This window comes from Sapajus apella, unplaced genomic scaffold, assembly GCF_009761245.1.
Source record: "Sapajus apella isolate SASKATOON/1434 unplaced genomic scaffold, GSC_monkey_1.0 scaffold32, whole genome shotgun sequence".
Classification (NCBI taxonomy): Eukaryota; Metazoa; Chordata; class Mammalia; order Primates; family Cebidae; genus Sapajus; species Sapajus apella.
Window position 1 is genome coordinate 6,137,550 of NW_022436972.1, and position 15,656 is coordinate 6,153,205.

At 39.0% G+C, this 15,656-nt stretch overlaps 2 protein-coding genes across 3 annotated transcripts in view; one reads left to right on the forward strand and one right to left on the reverse strand.

Annotated features, from left to right (window-relative positions):
* BRCA2 (BRCA2 DNA repair associated) overlaps positions 1 to 13,854 on the forward strand; it is a 96,426-nt gene extending 82,572 nt beyond the window's left edge. Inside the window, exons 25-28 of one of the 2 annotated variants that reach the window (XM_032294426.1) lie at positions 8,737 to 8,981; positions 10,898 to 11,044; positions 12,507 to 12,824; positions 12,934 to 13,142. In XM_032294426.1, coding sequence (XP_032150317.1) covers positions 8,737 to 8,981; positions 10,898 to 11,044; positions 12,507 to 12,824; positions 12,934 to 13,008 — 785 coding nt within the window. In that variant the 3' untranslated portion in view covers positions 13,009 to 13,142. Of the gene's footprint in view, positions 1 to 8,736; positions 8,982 to 10,897; positions 11,045 to 12,506 lie in introns of both variants that reach the window. The other variant, XM_032294425.1, reaches the window with a different exon arrangement.
* N4BP2L1 (NEDD4 binding protein 2 like 1) overlaps positions 12,671 to 15,656 on the reverse strand; it is a 31,670-nt gene continuing 28,684 nt past the window's right edge. Inside the window, exon 5 of the mRNA XM_032294440.1 lies at positions 12,671 to 12,792. The gene's annotated coding sequence lies outside the window, so the exon portion shown is untranslated. The remainder of the gene's footprint in view (positions 12,793 to 15,656) is intronic.

Sequence of the window (15,656 nt, forward strand, 5' to 3'; positions counted from 1 at the left end):
TTTCTTTCCATTTGCTTGGTAAATATTCCCCCATCCCTTTATTTTGAGCCTATGCGTGTCTTTGCATGTGAAATGGGTCTCTTGTACAGCACACCAATAGGTCTTGACTCTTTATCCAATTTGCCAGTCTGTGTCTTTTAATTGGAGCATTTAGTCCATTTACATTTAAGGCTAATATTGTTATGTGTGAATTTGTTCCTGTCATTATGATGCTATCTGGTTGTTTTGCCCATTAGTTGATGCAGTTTCTTCATAGTGTCAATGGCCTTTACAATTTGGCATGTTTTTGCAGTGGCTGGTACCAGTTTTTCCTTTCTATTTTTAGTGCTTCCTTCAGGGGCTCTTGTAAGGCAGGCCTAGTGGTGACAAAATCTCTCAGCATTTGCTTGTCTGTAAAGGATTTTATTTCTCCTTCGCTTATGAAGCTTAGTTTGGCTGGATATGATATTCCGGGTTGAAAGTTCTTTTCTTTAAGAATGTTGAGCCGGGCGCGGTGGCTCAAGCCTGTAATCCCAGCACTTTGGGAGGCCAAGGCGGGTGGATCACAAGGTCAAGAGATCGAGACCATCCTGGTCAACATGGTGAAACCCCATCTCTACTAAAACTACAAAAAATTAGCTGGGCATGGTGGCGCGTGCCTGTAGTCCCAGCTACTCAGGAGGCTGAGGCAGGAGAATTGCCTGAACCCAGGAGGCGGAGGTTGCGGTGAGCCGAGATCGCGCCATTGCACTCCAGCCTGGGTAACAAGAGCGAAACTCCGTCTCAAAAAAAAAAAAAAAAAAAAAGAATGTTGAGGCCAGGCGCAGTAGCTCACACTTTGGGAGGCTGAGGCAGGTGGATCACCTGAGGACGGGAGTTCTAGACCAGCCTGACCAACATGGAGAAACCACATCTCTACTAAAAATAGAAAAATAGCTGGGCATGGTGGCACATGCCTGTAATCCCAGCTACTCAGGAGGCTGAGGCAGGAGAATTGCTTAAACCTGGAAGGCACTGGTTGCAGTGAGCCAAGATCATGCCATTGCACGCCAGCCTGGGCACAAAAGCAAATTTTTGTCTCAAAAAAAAAGTTGAATATTGGCTCTCACTCTCTTCTGGCTTGTATGGTTTCTGCAGATAAATCTGCCGTTAGTCTGACGGGCTTCCCTTTGTGGGTAACTGTACCTTTCTCTAAACTCTACCTTTCTCTCTCTCTGCCCTTAACATTTTTCCCTTCATTGCAACCGTAGTCAATCTGACGATTATGTGTCTTGGGGTTGCTCATCTTGAGGAGTATCTTTGTGATGTTCTCTGGTATTTCCTGAATTTGAATGTTGGCTTGTCTTGCTAGGTTGGGGAAGTTCTCCTTGATAATATCCTGAAGAGTGTTTTCCAACTTGGTTCCATTCTCCCCGTCTCTTTCAGGTATACCAGATGTATGTTTGGTCTTTTCACATAGTCTCATATTTCTTGGAGGCTTTGTTCCTTTTCATTCTTTTTTCTCTAATCTTGTCTTCAAGCTTATTTTATTAAGTTGATCTTCAATCTCTGATATCCTTTCTTCTGCTTGATCGATTTGGCTATTGATACTTGTGTATGCTTCACGAAGTTTTCGTTCTGTGTTTTCCAGCTCCATCAGGTCATTTATGTTCTTCTCTGAACTGGTTATTACAAGTTAGCAATTTTTGTAACCTTTATTCAAGGTTCTTAACTTCCTTCCATTGGGTTAGAACATGTTCCTTTAGCTTGGAAGAGTTTGTTATTACCCACCTTCTGAAGCCTACTTCTGTCAGTGCATCAAATTCATTCTCCATCCAGTTTTGTTCCCTTGCTGGCGAGGAGTTGTGATCCTTTGGGGGAGAAGAAGAGTTCTGGTTTTGGGAATTTTCAGCCTTTTTGCACTGGTTTTTCCTTATCTTCATTGGATTTATCTACCTTTAGTCTTTGATGTTGGTGACCTTCGAATGGGGTCTTTGTGTGGATGTCCTTTCTGTTGATGTTGATACTATTCCTTTCTGTTTGTTAGTTTTCCTTCTTAACAGGCCCCTCTGCTGCAGTCTGCTGGAGTTTGCTGGAGGTCCACTCCAAGACCCTGTTTGCTTGGGTATCACCAGCAGAGGCTGCAGAACAGCAAAGATTGTTGCCTGTTCCTTCCTCTGGAAGCTTTGTCCCAGAGCTGCACCTGCTAGGAGTTGTCTCCCAGTCAGGGGGCACAGGGGTTAGGGACCCACTTGAGGTGGCAATCTGTCCCTTAACAGAGCTTGAGTGCTGTGCTGGGAGATCCACTGCTCTTGGAAATCCACCACTCTCTTCAGAACTAGCAGGCAGGAACGTTTAAGTCTGTTAAAGCTGTGCCCACAGCCGCCCCTTCCCCCAGATGCTCTGTCCCAGGGAGATGGGAGTTTTATCTATAAGCCCCTAACTGGGGCTGCTGCCTTTCTTTCAGAGGTGCCCTGTGCAGAGAGGAGGAATCTAGAGAGGCAGAATGGCTACAGCAGCTTTGCTGAGCTGTGGTGAGCTCTACCCAGTTAAAACTTCCCAGAGGCGGGCCGGGCGCGGTGGCTCACGCCTGTAATCCCAGCACTTTGGGAGGCGGAGGCGGGTGGATCACGAGGTCAAGAGATCGAGACCATCCTGGTCAAAATGGTGAAACCCCGTCTCTACTAAAAATACAAAAAATTAGCTGGGCATGGTGGTGTGTGCCTGTAATCCCAGCTACTCAGGAGGCTGAGGCAGGAGACTTGCCTGAACCCAGGAGGCGGAGGTTGCGGTGAGCCGAGATTGCGCCATTGCACTCCAGCCTGGGTAACAAGAGCGAAACTCCGACTCAAAAAAAAAAAAAAAAAAACTTCCCAGAGGCTTTGTTTACTTTGTGAGGGGAAAACCGCCTACCTACTCAAGCCATCAGTAATGGTGGACACCCCTTTCCCAACCAAGCTCGAGTGCCCCAGGTCTACTTCAGACTACTGTGCTGGCAGTGAGAATCTCAAGCCAGTGGATCTTAGCTTACTGGGCTCTGTGAGGGTGGGATTCACTGAGCTGGACCACTTGGCTCCCTGGCTTCAGCCCTCTTTCCAGGGGAGTAAACGGTCTCTCTGGCATTCCAGGCACCACTGGGGTATGAAAAAAAAAAAAAAAAAAAACTACCGCTAGCTTGGTGTCTGCCCAAACAGCCGCCCAGTTTTGTGCTTGAAACCTAGGACCCTGGTGGTGTAGGTACCCGAGGGAATCTCCTGGTCTGTGGGTTGCAGAGACCATGGGAAAAGTGTAGTATCTGGGTTGGAGTGTACCATTCCTCATGGCATGGTCCCTCACGGCTTCCCTTGGCTAGGGGAGGGAGTTCCTCAACCTCTTGTGCCTTCTGGGTGAGGCAATGCCCCACCCTGCTTCTGCTCGCCCTCTGTGGGCTCCACTCACTATCTAACCACTCCCAATGAGATGAGCCAGGTACGTCAATTGGAAATGCAGAAATCACCTGCCTTCTGTGTTGATCTCACTAGGAGCTGCAGACCGGAGCTGTTCCTATTTGGCCACCTTGCCAGCCGTAAACTTTTTTTTTTAATAAAACAGGCCTTGTGTTAGATGATTTTGCTCAACTGTGGGCTGATATAAGTGTTCTGAACACTTTTAAGATAGGCTAAGCCCTGATGCTCAGTAGGTTAGATGTATTAAATGCATTTTCAACTGACAATGGGTTTATTGTGACATAACCCCAACCTAAGTCGAGTAGCATCTGTGTTTCCAGATAAGGCTACATCCACAGGTACTGGAAATTGGTCACAATGCATCCTGTAACATGCTGGAACCTTTACTTATGTCTGTCAGTCCTGGTCATCTGTTTTTTCCCCTGCAGTTTTTTCTCATTTGTGTTCAGAAGAAGAAAAATGTAAAGATACCTCTTCTGTTTGCTTTTCTTCAGATTTAGGAATAATATAATTCTCAAAAATGTCATTTTACCAGTTTAGTTGGGGAAGGAGATTAGACTCTGAGCCTTCCTGTGCTTAGCTCTTGGCTCTATCCATAATCATCTGTTTCTTAATCACCAGAGTTTACACTTTATATCAGGATAGTCCTTGTTTCCTGGTAAATGTTTCCTTTTTAAAATTTAATTTGTTGTTAAGTGTTAACATTCTATTAGAAAATGTCAAGGAACCACTGTAAACCAGAAGTCTTTATCACTCAGATCTAGTCATGATGCCTCCCAGCTTAAAATCTTCAGTGGTTCCCTGTCCCTTAGAAAATGAAACCCAAACTCCTTTGTATACCCCTAGAACCATTCAGCTTACTGCCTTTTAAACCACTACCGTACACACCTCAGCTAAACTCTGTAATGTTAGGCTAATTCCTGTAATGTCAGGACTTTGGGAGGCTGAGGGAGGAGGATCATTTGCGGGTCAGAGTTTGAGACAAGCAGGGCAACATAGCAAGACTCTGTCTCTATAAGAATAAAAACTAAATTAAAAAAAAAACTTTGAAAATAATAATAAAACATAAACTGTACAGTTTCATATTCCTGATGCACTATAACAGTTAATGCTTCCTACCTTTAAAATGTTCTTTATTTTGCTTAGAATGCTCTTTTATTCTCCCCCTCTTGATGAATTCATCCTATTCATTATTTAGCTCAGATGTTACCTCAGATGCCTACAGTCTGGGATAGATCTTCCTTCCCCCAGCTTTTGAAGCATATTGTATATTTGACTGTTTTAGCACTTGTCACATGGTCCGTGATTCTACCTGTACCTTTCTGAATAACCCACCTACTAGCCCCAGTAATACAATGATCTCTTCAAGACAGGGACTCTCAATTTCTACTTCCACTTCTGATATAATGGGTTGAAGAAGGGGTCAGTTGTTGAAAACTCCAGGTATACAGTATCTCTCGTACAGTCCTCATAGTCACACTGTTCATTTGCTATTATCATCCCACTTTACAATGGGGAAACTGGAGCTCAGAGAGGTGAAGTCGCCTGCTCAGGGTCACAGTGCTATAAGTTGATTTGAACTCATGCTTCCAGGCCCTAAATCTCTTACGTACTTTCTTATACTTCATGCTGACAAAAGCAAACTCAACATTTGAGAGTTGGACCTAAAACAGGGACATCTGTATTTTTAACCTAATGCTTTGTTACTGTATTACAGAAACACTGTGACATATAATGAATTAATTAAATGAGATCATTTCTTAGGTTGGGAAAGATTTGTTTTGGGAAAGCCTGTTTAACTGGGAAACAGACTTCCAGATTTCATGTAGGATATTAGAAAATGTGCTTAGGAGCAGCACCTGTGAGAAGCAAATGCAGCAGGATTGGGCAGAGGGAGAGGAAAAGTTCAATCCCACAGGACTTCTGGAGCTGGTGGCCCTTTGGAGTCATGCCAACCTGAGGCAAGAGCTAGTCATTGCATACTGGCTCCTCCAGGGAGCAGGACAGCCTTAAGCCAGACGATACCTTTCGACAGAGGGCAAGTCTAGGAAGGAGCTCAGAGGTGAGTTGTCAATAGCTAGCACTCCCTGAAAGCTGGAGGATCACATGCCTTGGTCCTGAAGGGGATCTGCACTTGCACCATGGTATCCACTCCAGATGGAATCTGTGACAGTGGTTTTATAAATTGCGAAGTCCTTGGTTGTTTCAATGAGATTTTCTAAAAGGAATTTAAAAGGATTGAATAATTCTATGCAAGTTCAAAGTAAGCCAGACCACAAAGTTGCAATACAATTTTCTTCTTATCCTTTTTATTTTTATGAAGATTTACTTAGTGTCAGCATTCTAAAAGTATTACACTAACAATTTTTCCAATTGTTATCAGTCCTACAAGATGCATGGTAATTAAATAAGTAAGGCTTCCATTTCTTTTGATGGGATTTAATCCAGACATGAAACCTCCACTTATGAAAAAATGAAATGAGGAAACTACACTGTTAGTTTACTTTTTATTTTTCTGTATTCTAAATGTTTTTCGGTAAACATGTATTTTATAATTGGGGAAAACAAGATAATTTGGGAGAAGGACTGTACTATCATTAAGTTTTCAATATAATTAGAGGCAAATTCCAAAATTAGAAAATGGAACATGCTTGTGAAACTTATAATTTCTTTAAAAGCAGTGTTTAAGATACATTAAATAAATTTACTTGTAAAGTGAAAGAAAAGATGAACCATCACTTGCAATAGGATAAATCCTTATCTGAGAATGACATTTTCATTCCCTGTTATTTACAAGGGATACATAATTCTCAGTAACAAAAACAAGAAAGTATAAATTGTAGAATTAAATGCTTAGTGCTTCTTCCAACTCTAGCTTTCCTTGCCTCAGTTCTATCCTGGTTTATCCAAGGATAGAATGGATAACACCTACCCATCTTTCACATTAGAGTTTTATAACTCTTCGCCAGGCACAATGGCTCACACCTGTAATCCCAGCACTTTGTGAGGCCAAGGCAGACCAGGAGTTCAAGACCAGCCTGGCCAACATGGTCAAACCCTGGCTCTACTAAAAATACAAAAATTAGCTGGGCATAGTGGTACTCACCTGTAATCCCAGCTACTTGGGAAGCTGAGGCGGGAGAACTGCTTGAACCTGAGAGCGGAGGTTGCAGTGACCCAACATTGCACCACTGCACCCCAGCCTGGGCCTCAGAGCGAGACTGCATCTCAAAAAAGAAAAAATAAAATTATAACTCGTTATTTTGAACTAATTTCAGACCTTTAACAAGTTGCAAAAATCATGGAGTTTCCAAATATTCCTCACCTAGCTTCCCCTGATGTTAACATCTTGCATAACTGTAGTACAATTAGTCAGGAAGTTAATAGTGGTATGATTATTACCCATACTATAGATGTATTTGAAAATTTGAGTTTAAGGTATTTTACCCTGTTTCTCCTTTTTTATTCTGGGATCCCACGTTGCATTTAGTCATTTTTTTTCCTCTCTATTTTCTACCAATCTTTAACAATTCCTGCCTTCTTTTTCATGATCATAATGCTTTTGAATAGAATGATCAATTATTTCGTAGCATTCCCCTCAGTTTGAGTTCGTCTGGTGTTTTCTCATGACTAGGATGAAGTTAGGCATTTCTGGCAAGACTACCATTGAAGTGGTGATGTGTCTTTCTCGTATATCATATCAAGGGGTTAATGATGTTGCTTTTAATCACTTGGTTGAGGTGCTATCTGCTGGGTTTCACCTCTGTAAAATAACTTCCTCTTTCTTTGTAGTTAATAAGTATCTTGGGGGAGATTCTTTGAGAATGCGAATCCTATTTCACATCAAACTTAATTAATTTAGCATTCATCAGTTGATTTTGATTTCAACAATTATTACTGTGGTATTAGCCTAATTATGATTTTTCCCCCTTTCTTTCCTTCTACATTAACTGGAATTCATTGGAATTCTGTAAGGAAAAGCTATGCCCTTTCCTCCAGTGTATTTATTTGGTTATTTATATCAGTCTAGACTTAACATTTATTTTATTCTGCAGGTTAAAATTTAGTACCTTCATTATTTTATTGTTATGCTTTTTATTTTATTATTATTATTTTTTTTAGTTTTGGACATTAGGAGCTTTTTCACATGGACTCCTGTGTTCTTTCAACAAGGTTTCTTCATTTTTTGAACACTTGCTTATTTTTTGGCATCACAAGATGTTCCAGGTTCATCTTGTATGTTCCCTTCCCCAGTCTTGGAATCAGCCATTTCTCTTGTCTCCTTTTTTAGTAGAAAATGGTGTTTAGAACTAAGATCTGGTTGCTAGATATGCTGATTATTTTGCTGTGGAGGATCAGTACTGCCAGGCCCTCTGAGCAGACAGAGGTGGGAAGTGTTTGTTGTCCATTTTGGATTCCCTCATGTCTCATATCTAGTTGGATTTGTTTGTTGATTGGTTTGTTGGTTATGTGAAGGGTATGTGAAATATCACTGTGGTTCTTGGAGTCAGACCTCTACGAAAAGATGTACTTAATGTCACTTCCTTCTTATCCCTGCAGTCCCAATCCTAATCCTCCTTCCCCACCCTGTTTCTTTAGTTTCTGGTTTATCCTTCCTGTATTTCTGTTGCTCAAATGAACAGATACATGTATATTTTCTTATATCCCCTTCTTTCTTATAAGAAGGGGAACCTACTCTAGCCTTTCTTTTATGCTTTTTTTTTTTTTCGCTTAACACTGTATCTTGGAAATCAGTTCATAGAGATCATCCTCACTCTTTTTTACAGCTATGTGGTACACCACTGTTTAGATGTACCATTGTTTTATTAGCTCATGTACCCTGTATATGAGCTAATAAAAGCGGCTTCCAATATTTTATAATTATAGTTTTTCAGTGAGTGACCTTGTTCACAGGTGTTTTCATGAACCTTATGTTCATGTGTATTTTACTGTTACTAGAGGTCTATCTTCAGAGTGGAGTACAAGAAATGGGATTACTGGGTGGAAAGGTAAATACATATGTAGCTTTGCTAGGTATTGCCAAATTTATCTTCAGAAAGGTTGAACAAATCTGTACTCCTATCAGCAATGTATACGTATACCTGCTTCCACATGACCTCGGTAAAAGAATGCGTTGTCATATTGGTATTGAAATTTTAGCACTGTAAGTAGTAGGTCATTTTGGAAAACCTGAGCTTTCACCAAATTCAGCTATTTTGATTTGCTTTTACTGTTAGCATATACCAAAATAAATAGGCATGTTAGAGGTTCCTTGCATCTTAAAATTTATCTAACACATCTATAATGATAACATTCTTTTTTTTTATTCTAGGACTTGCCCCTTTGGTCTATTTGTCAGATGAATGTCATAATTTATTGGCAATAAAGTTTTGGATAGATCTTAATGAAGACGTTATTAAACCTCATATGTTAATTGCTGCAAGCAACCTCCAGTGGCGACCAGAATCCAAATCAGGACTTCCTACTTTATTTGCTGGTGATTTTTCTGTGTTTTCTGCTAGTCCAAAAGAAGGCCACTTTCAAGAGTCATTCAACAATTTGAAAAATACTGTTGAGGTAAGGTTACTTTCCAACATTGCGGTATTCTTCTATTTTGACAGTCAAGTATCAAGGAAATAGCTTTTATACAAATTGGATAGTTGACGTAGTATGTGAGATAAAGTTTCATCATGTACTTATTAATTGCCTGTAAACCTCAGGAGGTAAGGGAATGGGGAAATGACAGCAACCAGAAAGAGAAGAATGACTTGAAGGGACATGAGTTAGGAGAAATTGTGAAAAAGATGTTCAGAAATATAGACTATGTAAGCAAACTGGAAACTGGTGACAATAATATGAGTTACCCATGGTTTGCAGCAGTTGCCATTGGGATTAGTTAATAATATGGAGACTACAAGTTTAAACTCCGATTTACACAGACTGTATTTCTTTGATTTGAATTAATCTCAAATAGGAGACACTGAAATTATTGTCCGTAGGTCATGTATGCATTTTCTGCTTAAATCTGTATATACATTATATAATATTAGCTGGTGTTTATTGAGTACTTACGTGTCAGACCTTGTTCTAAGCCTCTGATTAAATTCTCTCACAACCCTATAAGGTAGGGAACTGTTTTTCTATTTTATCAGTGAGAAACAGGCTAAATGGCTTGCCTTAGGTCAAATGCCAGTTAGTAAAACTAGGATTCATGTTTAGGCCATCTGAATGCAGAACCCTAACTAGGAACTGCTATCCAATGCTGCTTCCCAGTAAAATTTTAGATTTCGTGAATTGGTAACTAGTGAAGAATTCACAAAAAATAAGCCTCTTAATTCTATAGTATTTGAAATGTGTGTTATTCAGAATTGATATAAAAATATATTTAAAAGCATTAGAGTAGCTAACTGTTTAAAGAAAGCTGTGTTAGTATTTTACCTAAAGACTATGCATAGGCAATAATGCTCTTCTATATCTAGCTCCTAAATTAGGGGTGGGAGTTGTATTCATTATTTAGCTCCCATATAGTGTATCTACTGTTTACACCCCAGATTTTCTTTTTCTTTTTCTTTCTTTTTTTGGAGACAGAGTCTTGCTCTGTTACCCCCAGGCTGGAGTGCAGTAGTGCAATCTCAGCTCATTGCAGTCTCTGCCTTCTGGGCTCAAGCATGCCTCAGCCTCCCAAGTAGCTGGGGCTACAGATGCATGCCACCATGCCCAGCTAATTTTTGTATTTTTAGTAGAGACACGGTTTCACCATGTTGGACAGTCTGGTTTTGAACTCCTGGCCTCAAGCAATCTACCCACCTCAGCCTCCCCAAGTGCTGGGTTTATAGGCATGAGCCACCGAGCCTGGCCTGCACCTCACATTTTCTCTGAGACATGTTCAAAGGCAGTTCACTAATCCTGCTGTAGAGACAACTGTCATTTACTTAGCATTTTAAAGTTTTACAAAATACTGTCATGAATTAGGTTAAACCATATGAAACTGCTGATATTTGACCAGTTGTGACTTCTCAAATAACAATTTCATGTAGTTTAACCTATACATTATTCAATTAATTTTTGGAACAGATGTGGGGTAGGTGAGGCAATTCTCTCTTTTCACTAACTTAAGAAGTACCTTTATAGATGTGAGATGATTCCCAGCTGTTAAGTAGTAAATAAAGCTGGGACTTGGGCCCCAATCTTCCAGCTTCAATTCAGTATCATATGACAGTTTGCTGATTAAACTAAATGGCTGGAGAGATCTCTTTCCTTCATACACACACACTTTTTCTCTCATCCCCTCTCCCTATCAACTAGATTCCCCGAAATCACTGATAATGGTTTTGTAATTTTGCATATGCCTGTTTGACAGTTGGTATCACATTTTGGGTGTCTCATTCATTTTTGGTCTGAACTTTTCATTTCTGCTTTTAAAGGAAATACTTTCAGAAACATAAATAATTGGGTTTGCAATTTATAAAGCAGCTTTTCCACTATTTTCTTAGAATATTGACATATTTTGCAATGAAGCAGAAAACAAGCTTAAGCATATACTGCAAGCAAATGATCCCAAGTGGTCCACCCCAACTAAAGACTATACTTCAGAGCCACACACTGCTCAAATCACTCTTGGTACAGGAAATAAGCTTCTGGTAAGTTAATGTAAACCTAAGTAATATCATAAATATTATATATGGAGGCCATCGTATATTCTGTTGTATACCTAGTAAACATGGTAAAATGTAATTAAACTTAATTAGAAAGTGTGGTGGTTTTGTGGCTCCTGTAAGTATAGACTATTTAGAAATTTTATTTATTGAAGGAAGATATGAAACTTTGGGTGCAAACTTTCCAATTAAGTGCTTTCATTTACATGTGATTGAAAAGTGTTTTTTGGCCGGGCGCGGTGGCTCACGCTTGTAATCCCAGCACTTTGGGAGGCCGAGGCGGGTGGATCACGAGGTCAAGAGATCGAGACCATCCTGGTCAACATGGTGAAACCCCGTCTCTACTAAAACTACAAAAAATTAGCTGGGCATGGTGGCGTGTGCCTGTAATCCCAGCTACTCAGGAGGCTGAGGCAGGAGAATTGCTTGAACCCAGGAGGCGGAGGTTGCGGTGAGCCGAGATCGCGCCATTGCACTCCAGCCTGGGTAACAAGAGCGAAACTCCGTCTCAAAAAAAAAAAAAAAAAAGAAAAGAAAAGAAAAGTGTTTTTTGCCTGTTTCTTTTAGTGTTCCGTACAATTAGGGTTATTTCTAAGCTGTTTAAGTGGTTAAATCAGAGTAGATGCAAATCAAGCTAAAGTCTTTAATACTGGCTAATAGCGCATTCTTAAATAGCTAATATTTGCTAAATGTATCTATATTTACTCATTTAATCCTCATAACAACCCTATGAGATAAAACCTAAGTCCTCACTTAACATTGTCAATAGGTTTTTGGAAACTGATTTTAAGGAAGTGTTGTATAACAAAACCATATTTTTTTCTCATCAGTGTTCTAACAAAATGATGTTGAAGGAAATGACATTGCTCAAAGACCTGCTATACATTGTTTGACTCAAAGTCACAGTTTCCAAGAACTTACTAGTGACATTAAGTGAGGACTTTACTGTATTATCCTCATTTTATAGATGAGGAGAGTATGGCATAGAGAGAGGTTAAGCAATTGCCTAGTAAGTTCCCAAAGCTAGAAAAGTATTAGAACCCAGGTAGTGTGTGTTCTTAAGATGGCTTTAAAATGTTTATCTTTGTTTAACCTGTTAATAATAAAAAAGATTAAAGCATAAGTTGACATCCCCTACCTCCTTTTTTTTCTTTTTTATTTTTAATTTAAATTTTTAAGTCTCATGAAATCTGACCCTACCTCCTTTTTTACTATGATTACTCTTCATCTTTCTTTCTTTTCATATCATTGTATATGCTCTTATGCAAAATTATTTCCTTCTAGAATAGGGATAATATGAACTGAAATTATCTAACCTATTAGCAATCCGGGGCGGGAGACTGTGTTTGATATTTGTGTGCTTAAATATTTTCAATGAAAAGTTACTTTGATTTAGTTTTTTATGTTAAAACATAATTATGATAGACTACTTAATTTTTTTTAACAGATGTCTTCTCCTAATTGTGATATAAATTATCAAAGTCCTTTATCACGTTGTATGCCCAAAAGGAAGTCTGCTTCCACACCTGTATCAGCCCAAATGACTTCAAAGTCTTGTTGTAAAGGGGAGAAAGAGATTGATGACCAAAAAAACTGCAAAAAGAGAAGAGCCTTGGATTTCTTGAGTAGACTGCCTTTACCTCCACCTGTTAGTCCCATTTGTACATTTGTTTCTCCAGCTGCACAGAAGGCATTTCAACCACCAAGGAGTTGTGGCACCAAATACGAAACACCTATAAAGAAAAAAGAATTGAATTCTCCACAGGTGACTCCATTTAAAAAATTCAGTGAAATTTCTCTTTTGGAAAGTAATTCAGTAGCTGACGAAGAACTTGCATTAATAAATACCCAAGCTCTTTTGTCTGGTTCAACAGGAGAAAAACCATTTATATCTGTCAGTGAATCCACTAGGACTGCTCCCACCAGTTCAAAAGATTATCTCAGACTGAAAAGATGTTCTACTACATCTCTGATCAAAGAACAGGAAAGTTCCCTGGCCAGTACAGAAGAATGTGAGAATAATATGCAGGACACAAGTACAACTGAAAAATATATCCAAGCATTTGCAAAGGTGACAACAAATTATTGACGCTTAACCTTTCCAGTTTGTAGGACTGGAATATAATTTCAAACCACACATTAGTACTTATGTTCCACAATGAGAAAAGAAATTAGTTTCAGATTTACCTAAGTGTTTGTATATCATATGCTCTTTGCTTAATTATGTATTGGTATACTTTTATTTCAGTTGCATATCTTAAAATTGAATGTGCCTTATTAACTAATCAAGAAAAATTGGCTGAGCTCAGTGGCTCACGCCTATCATTCCAACACTTTGAGAAGCTGTGGTGGGAGGAGTGCTTGAGGCCAGGAGTTCAAGACCAGCCTGGGCAACATAGGGAGACCCCCATCTTTACAAAGAAAAAAAAGAATAGGGGGAAAAAAATCTTTACATCTTTAGATTTGATCACTACAAGTATCATTTTACAAGTGAAATAAATATACCCTTCTTTAGATTGTGTCATTAAATGAAATGAGGTCTCTTAGTACAGTTATTTTGATGCAGATAATTCCTTTTAGTTTAGCTACTATTTTAGGGGATTTTTTTTTTTTTTTTTTACAGGTAACTCACTATGAAATAGTTTTCCTTAATGCATATGTTGGTTCTGCTAGAGTTCCATCCTGTTCCAGAGTCAGGATGAATATGATAGAGTGGTGTTTCCTTTTGAGCAGTTCTTCATCCTTAAGTCAGCATGATTATAAGAAAAATAGAACCCTCATTGTAACTCTAATAACTCTAATTCCTTTTTACTATTCCAGTGTGATCTCTGAAATTAAATTACTTCACTTAAAAATTCAAATACTTTAAATCAGATTTTATCGTTAATTTTTTTCAACAAAATGGTCATCCAAATTCAAACTTGAGAAAATGTCTTGCTTTCAAATTGGCACTGATTCTGCCTGCTTTATTGTTGGCACTATCACAGAACTCAGAGCCTATGCTCTTTTAAACTTACCGCAAAAGCAGAAGATTAGTTCAATTTAAGATGATACTCTCATTTGTTATCTTTTTTTTTTTTTTTTTTTTTTTTTGAGATGAAATCTGACTCTGTCGCCCATGCTGGAGTGGTGTGATCTCGGCTCACTTCAGCCTTCACCTCCCAGGTTTAAGCAATTCTCTCACCTTAACCTGCCTAGTAGCTGGGATTACAGGGACATGCCACCATGCCCAGCTAATTTTTGCATTTTTAGTAGAAACTGGGTTTTACCATGTTAGCCAGGCTGGTCTCAAACTCCTGACCTCAGGTGATCCACCCGCCTCAGCCTCCCAAAGTGCAGGGATTATAGGCATGAGCCACCACGCCCGGCCTCATCTGTTACTTTCTTAATGTTTAATAGAGAAAAGGGACAAAGCAGTTCTAACTAGGAGTTGATAGGATAGAGAAGTTCTTAAATCAGATGTTTTAATGTCATAAATGTATATATAATATCATGTTTTCAAATCTAATTATAAATATGTTCAAAGTTAAAAATAAATCGTTTTTAAAAATTAACTTGTTTCCTCCATAACTGTGATCCACGATTTTTCTCTAATGTTAAAAAGCATTGACAAAATTGTCTATTTTGCTACTCTTTGTAACTTAGGTATTCTGCAAGTCTTATTAATGTGACTTAAGTTTTATTTCTAAAACAGTTTTGTTTTTACATCCTAATTTCTCAGTGATCCACTCTAGAACAAGGAATAAAACTTGGGTTTCAGGTGAACAGAAAAAATTATAAGACTTTAACCTTTTCTTTTTTGAATCCTTGGTAAAACTGCTATTGTCTATTCTCATTTAGAACACCCATTATATTGATACATATGTACATGCTTTTTTTTATAAACTATAAATAATATCCAGCCTAAATGAACAAAACATGAAGCTTGAGTATGTGTGTATATTATCTCCCCAAAAGTGACAAATTAATGATTACAAAGTCAACATATACTGTATCACAAGGGAAAAATGGTAAAAATGTGTGTTATTTATTCAGCAATCATTTAATGAGAGCCTACTGCACATATAGAGCATTGCCAACTCTATGAGTGATGCAAACAGTGAACACAATACAAGTCAATATTGGGTGTTCAAAGAGTTATACAAATCAGGAGCCATGAGAGTTGAAAGGAAAAACAGATCACTTCTATTTGGGATAAAGTTGATGGCACTGAATCAATTTTTATGGTTTACAAACCACATATTTCAGGAATCAGCTAGGAAAAGAAGAGATATTAAATAAGCCGGCCGGGCGCGGTGGCTCACGCCTGTAATCCCAGTACTTTGGGAGGCCGAGGTGGGTGGATCACGAGGTCAAGAGATCGAGACCATCCTGGTCAACATGGTGAAACCCCGTCTCTATTAAAAATACAAAAAATCAGCTGGGCATGGTGGTGCATGCCTGTAATCCCAGCTACTCAGGAGGCTGAGGCAGGAGAATTGCCTGAACCCAGGACGCGGAGGTTGCGGTGAGCCGAGATTGCGCCATTGCACTCCAGCCTGGGTAACAAGAGTGAAACTCCATCTCAAAATAAATAAATAAATAAATAATAAATAAA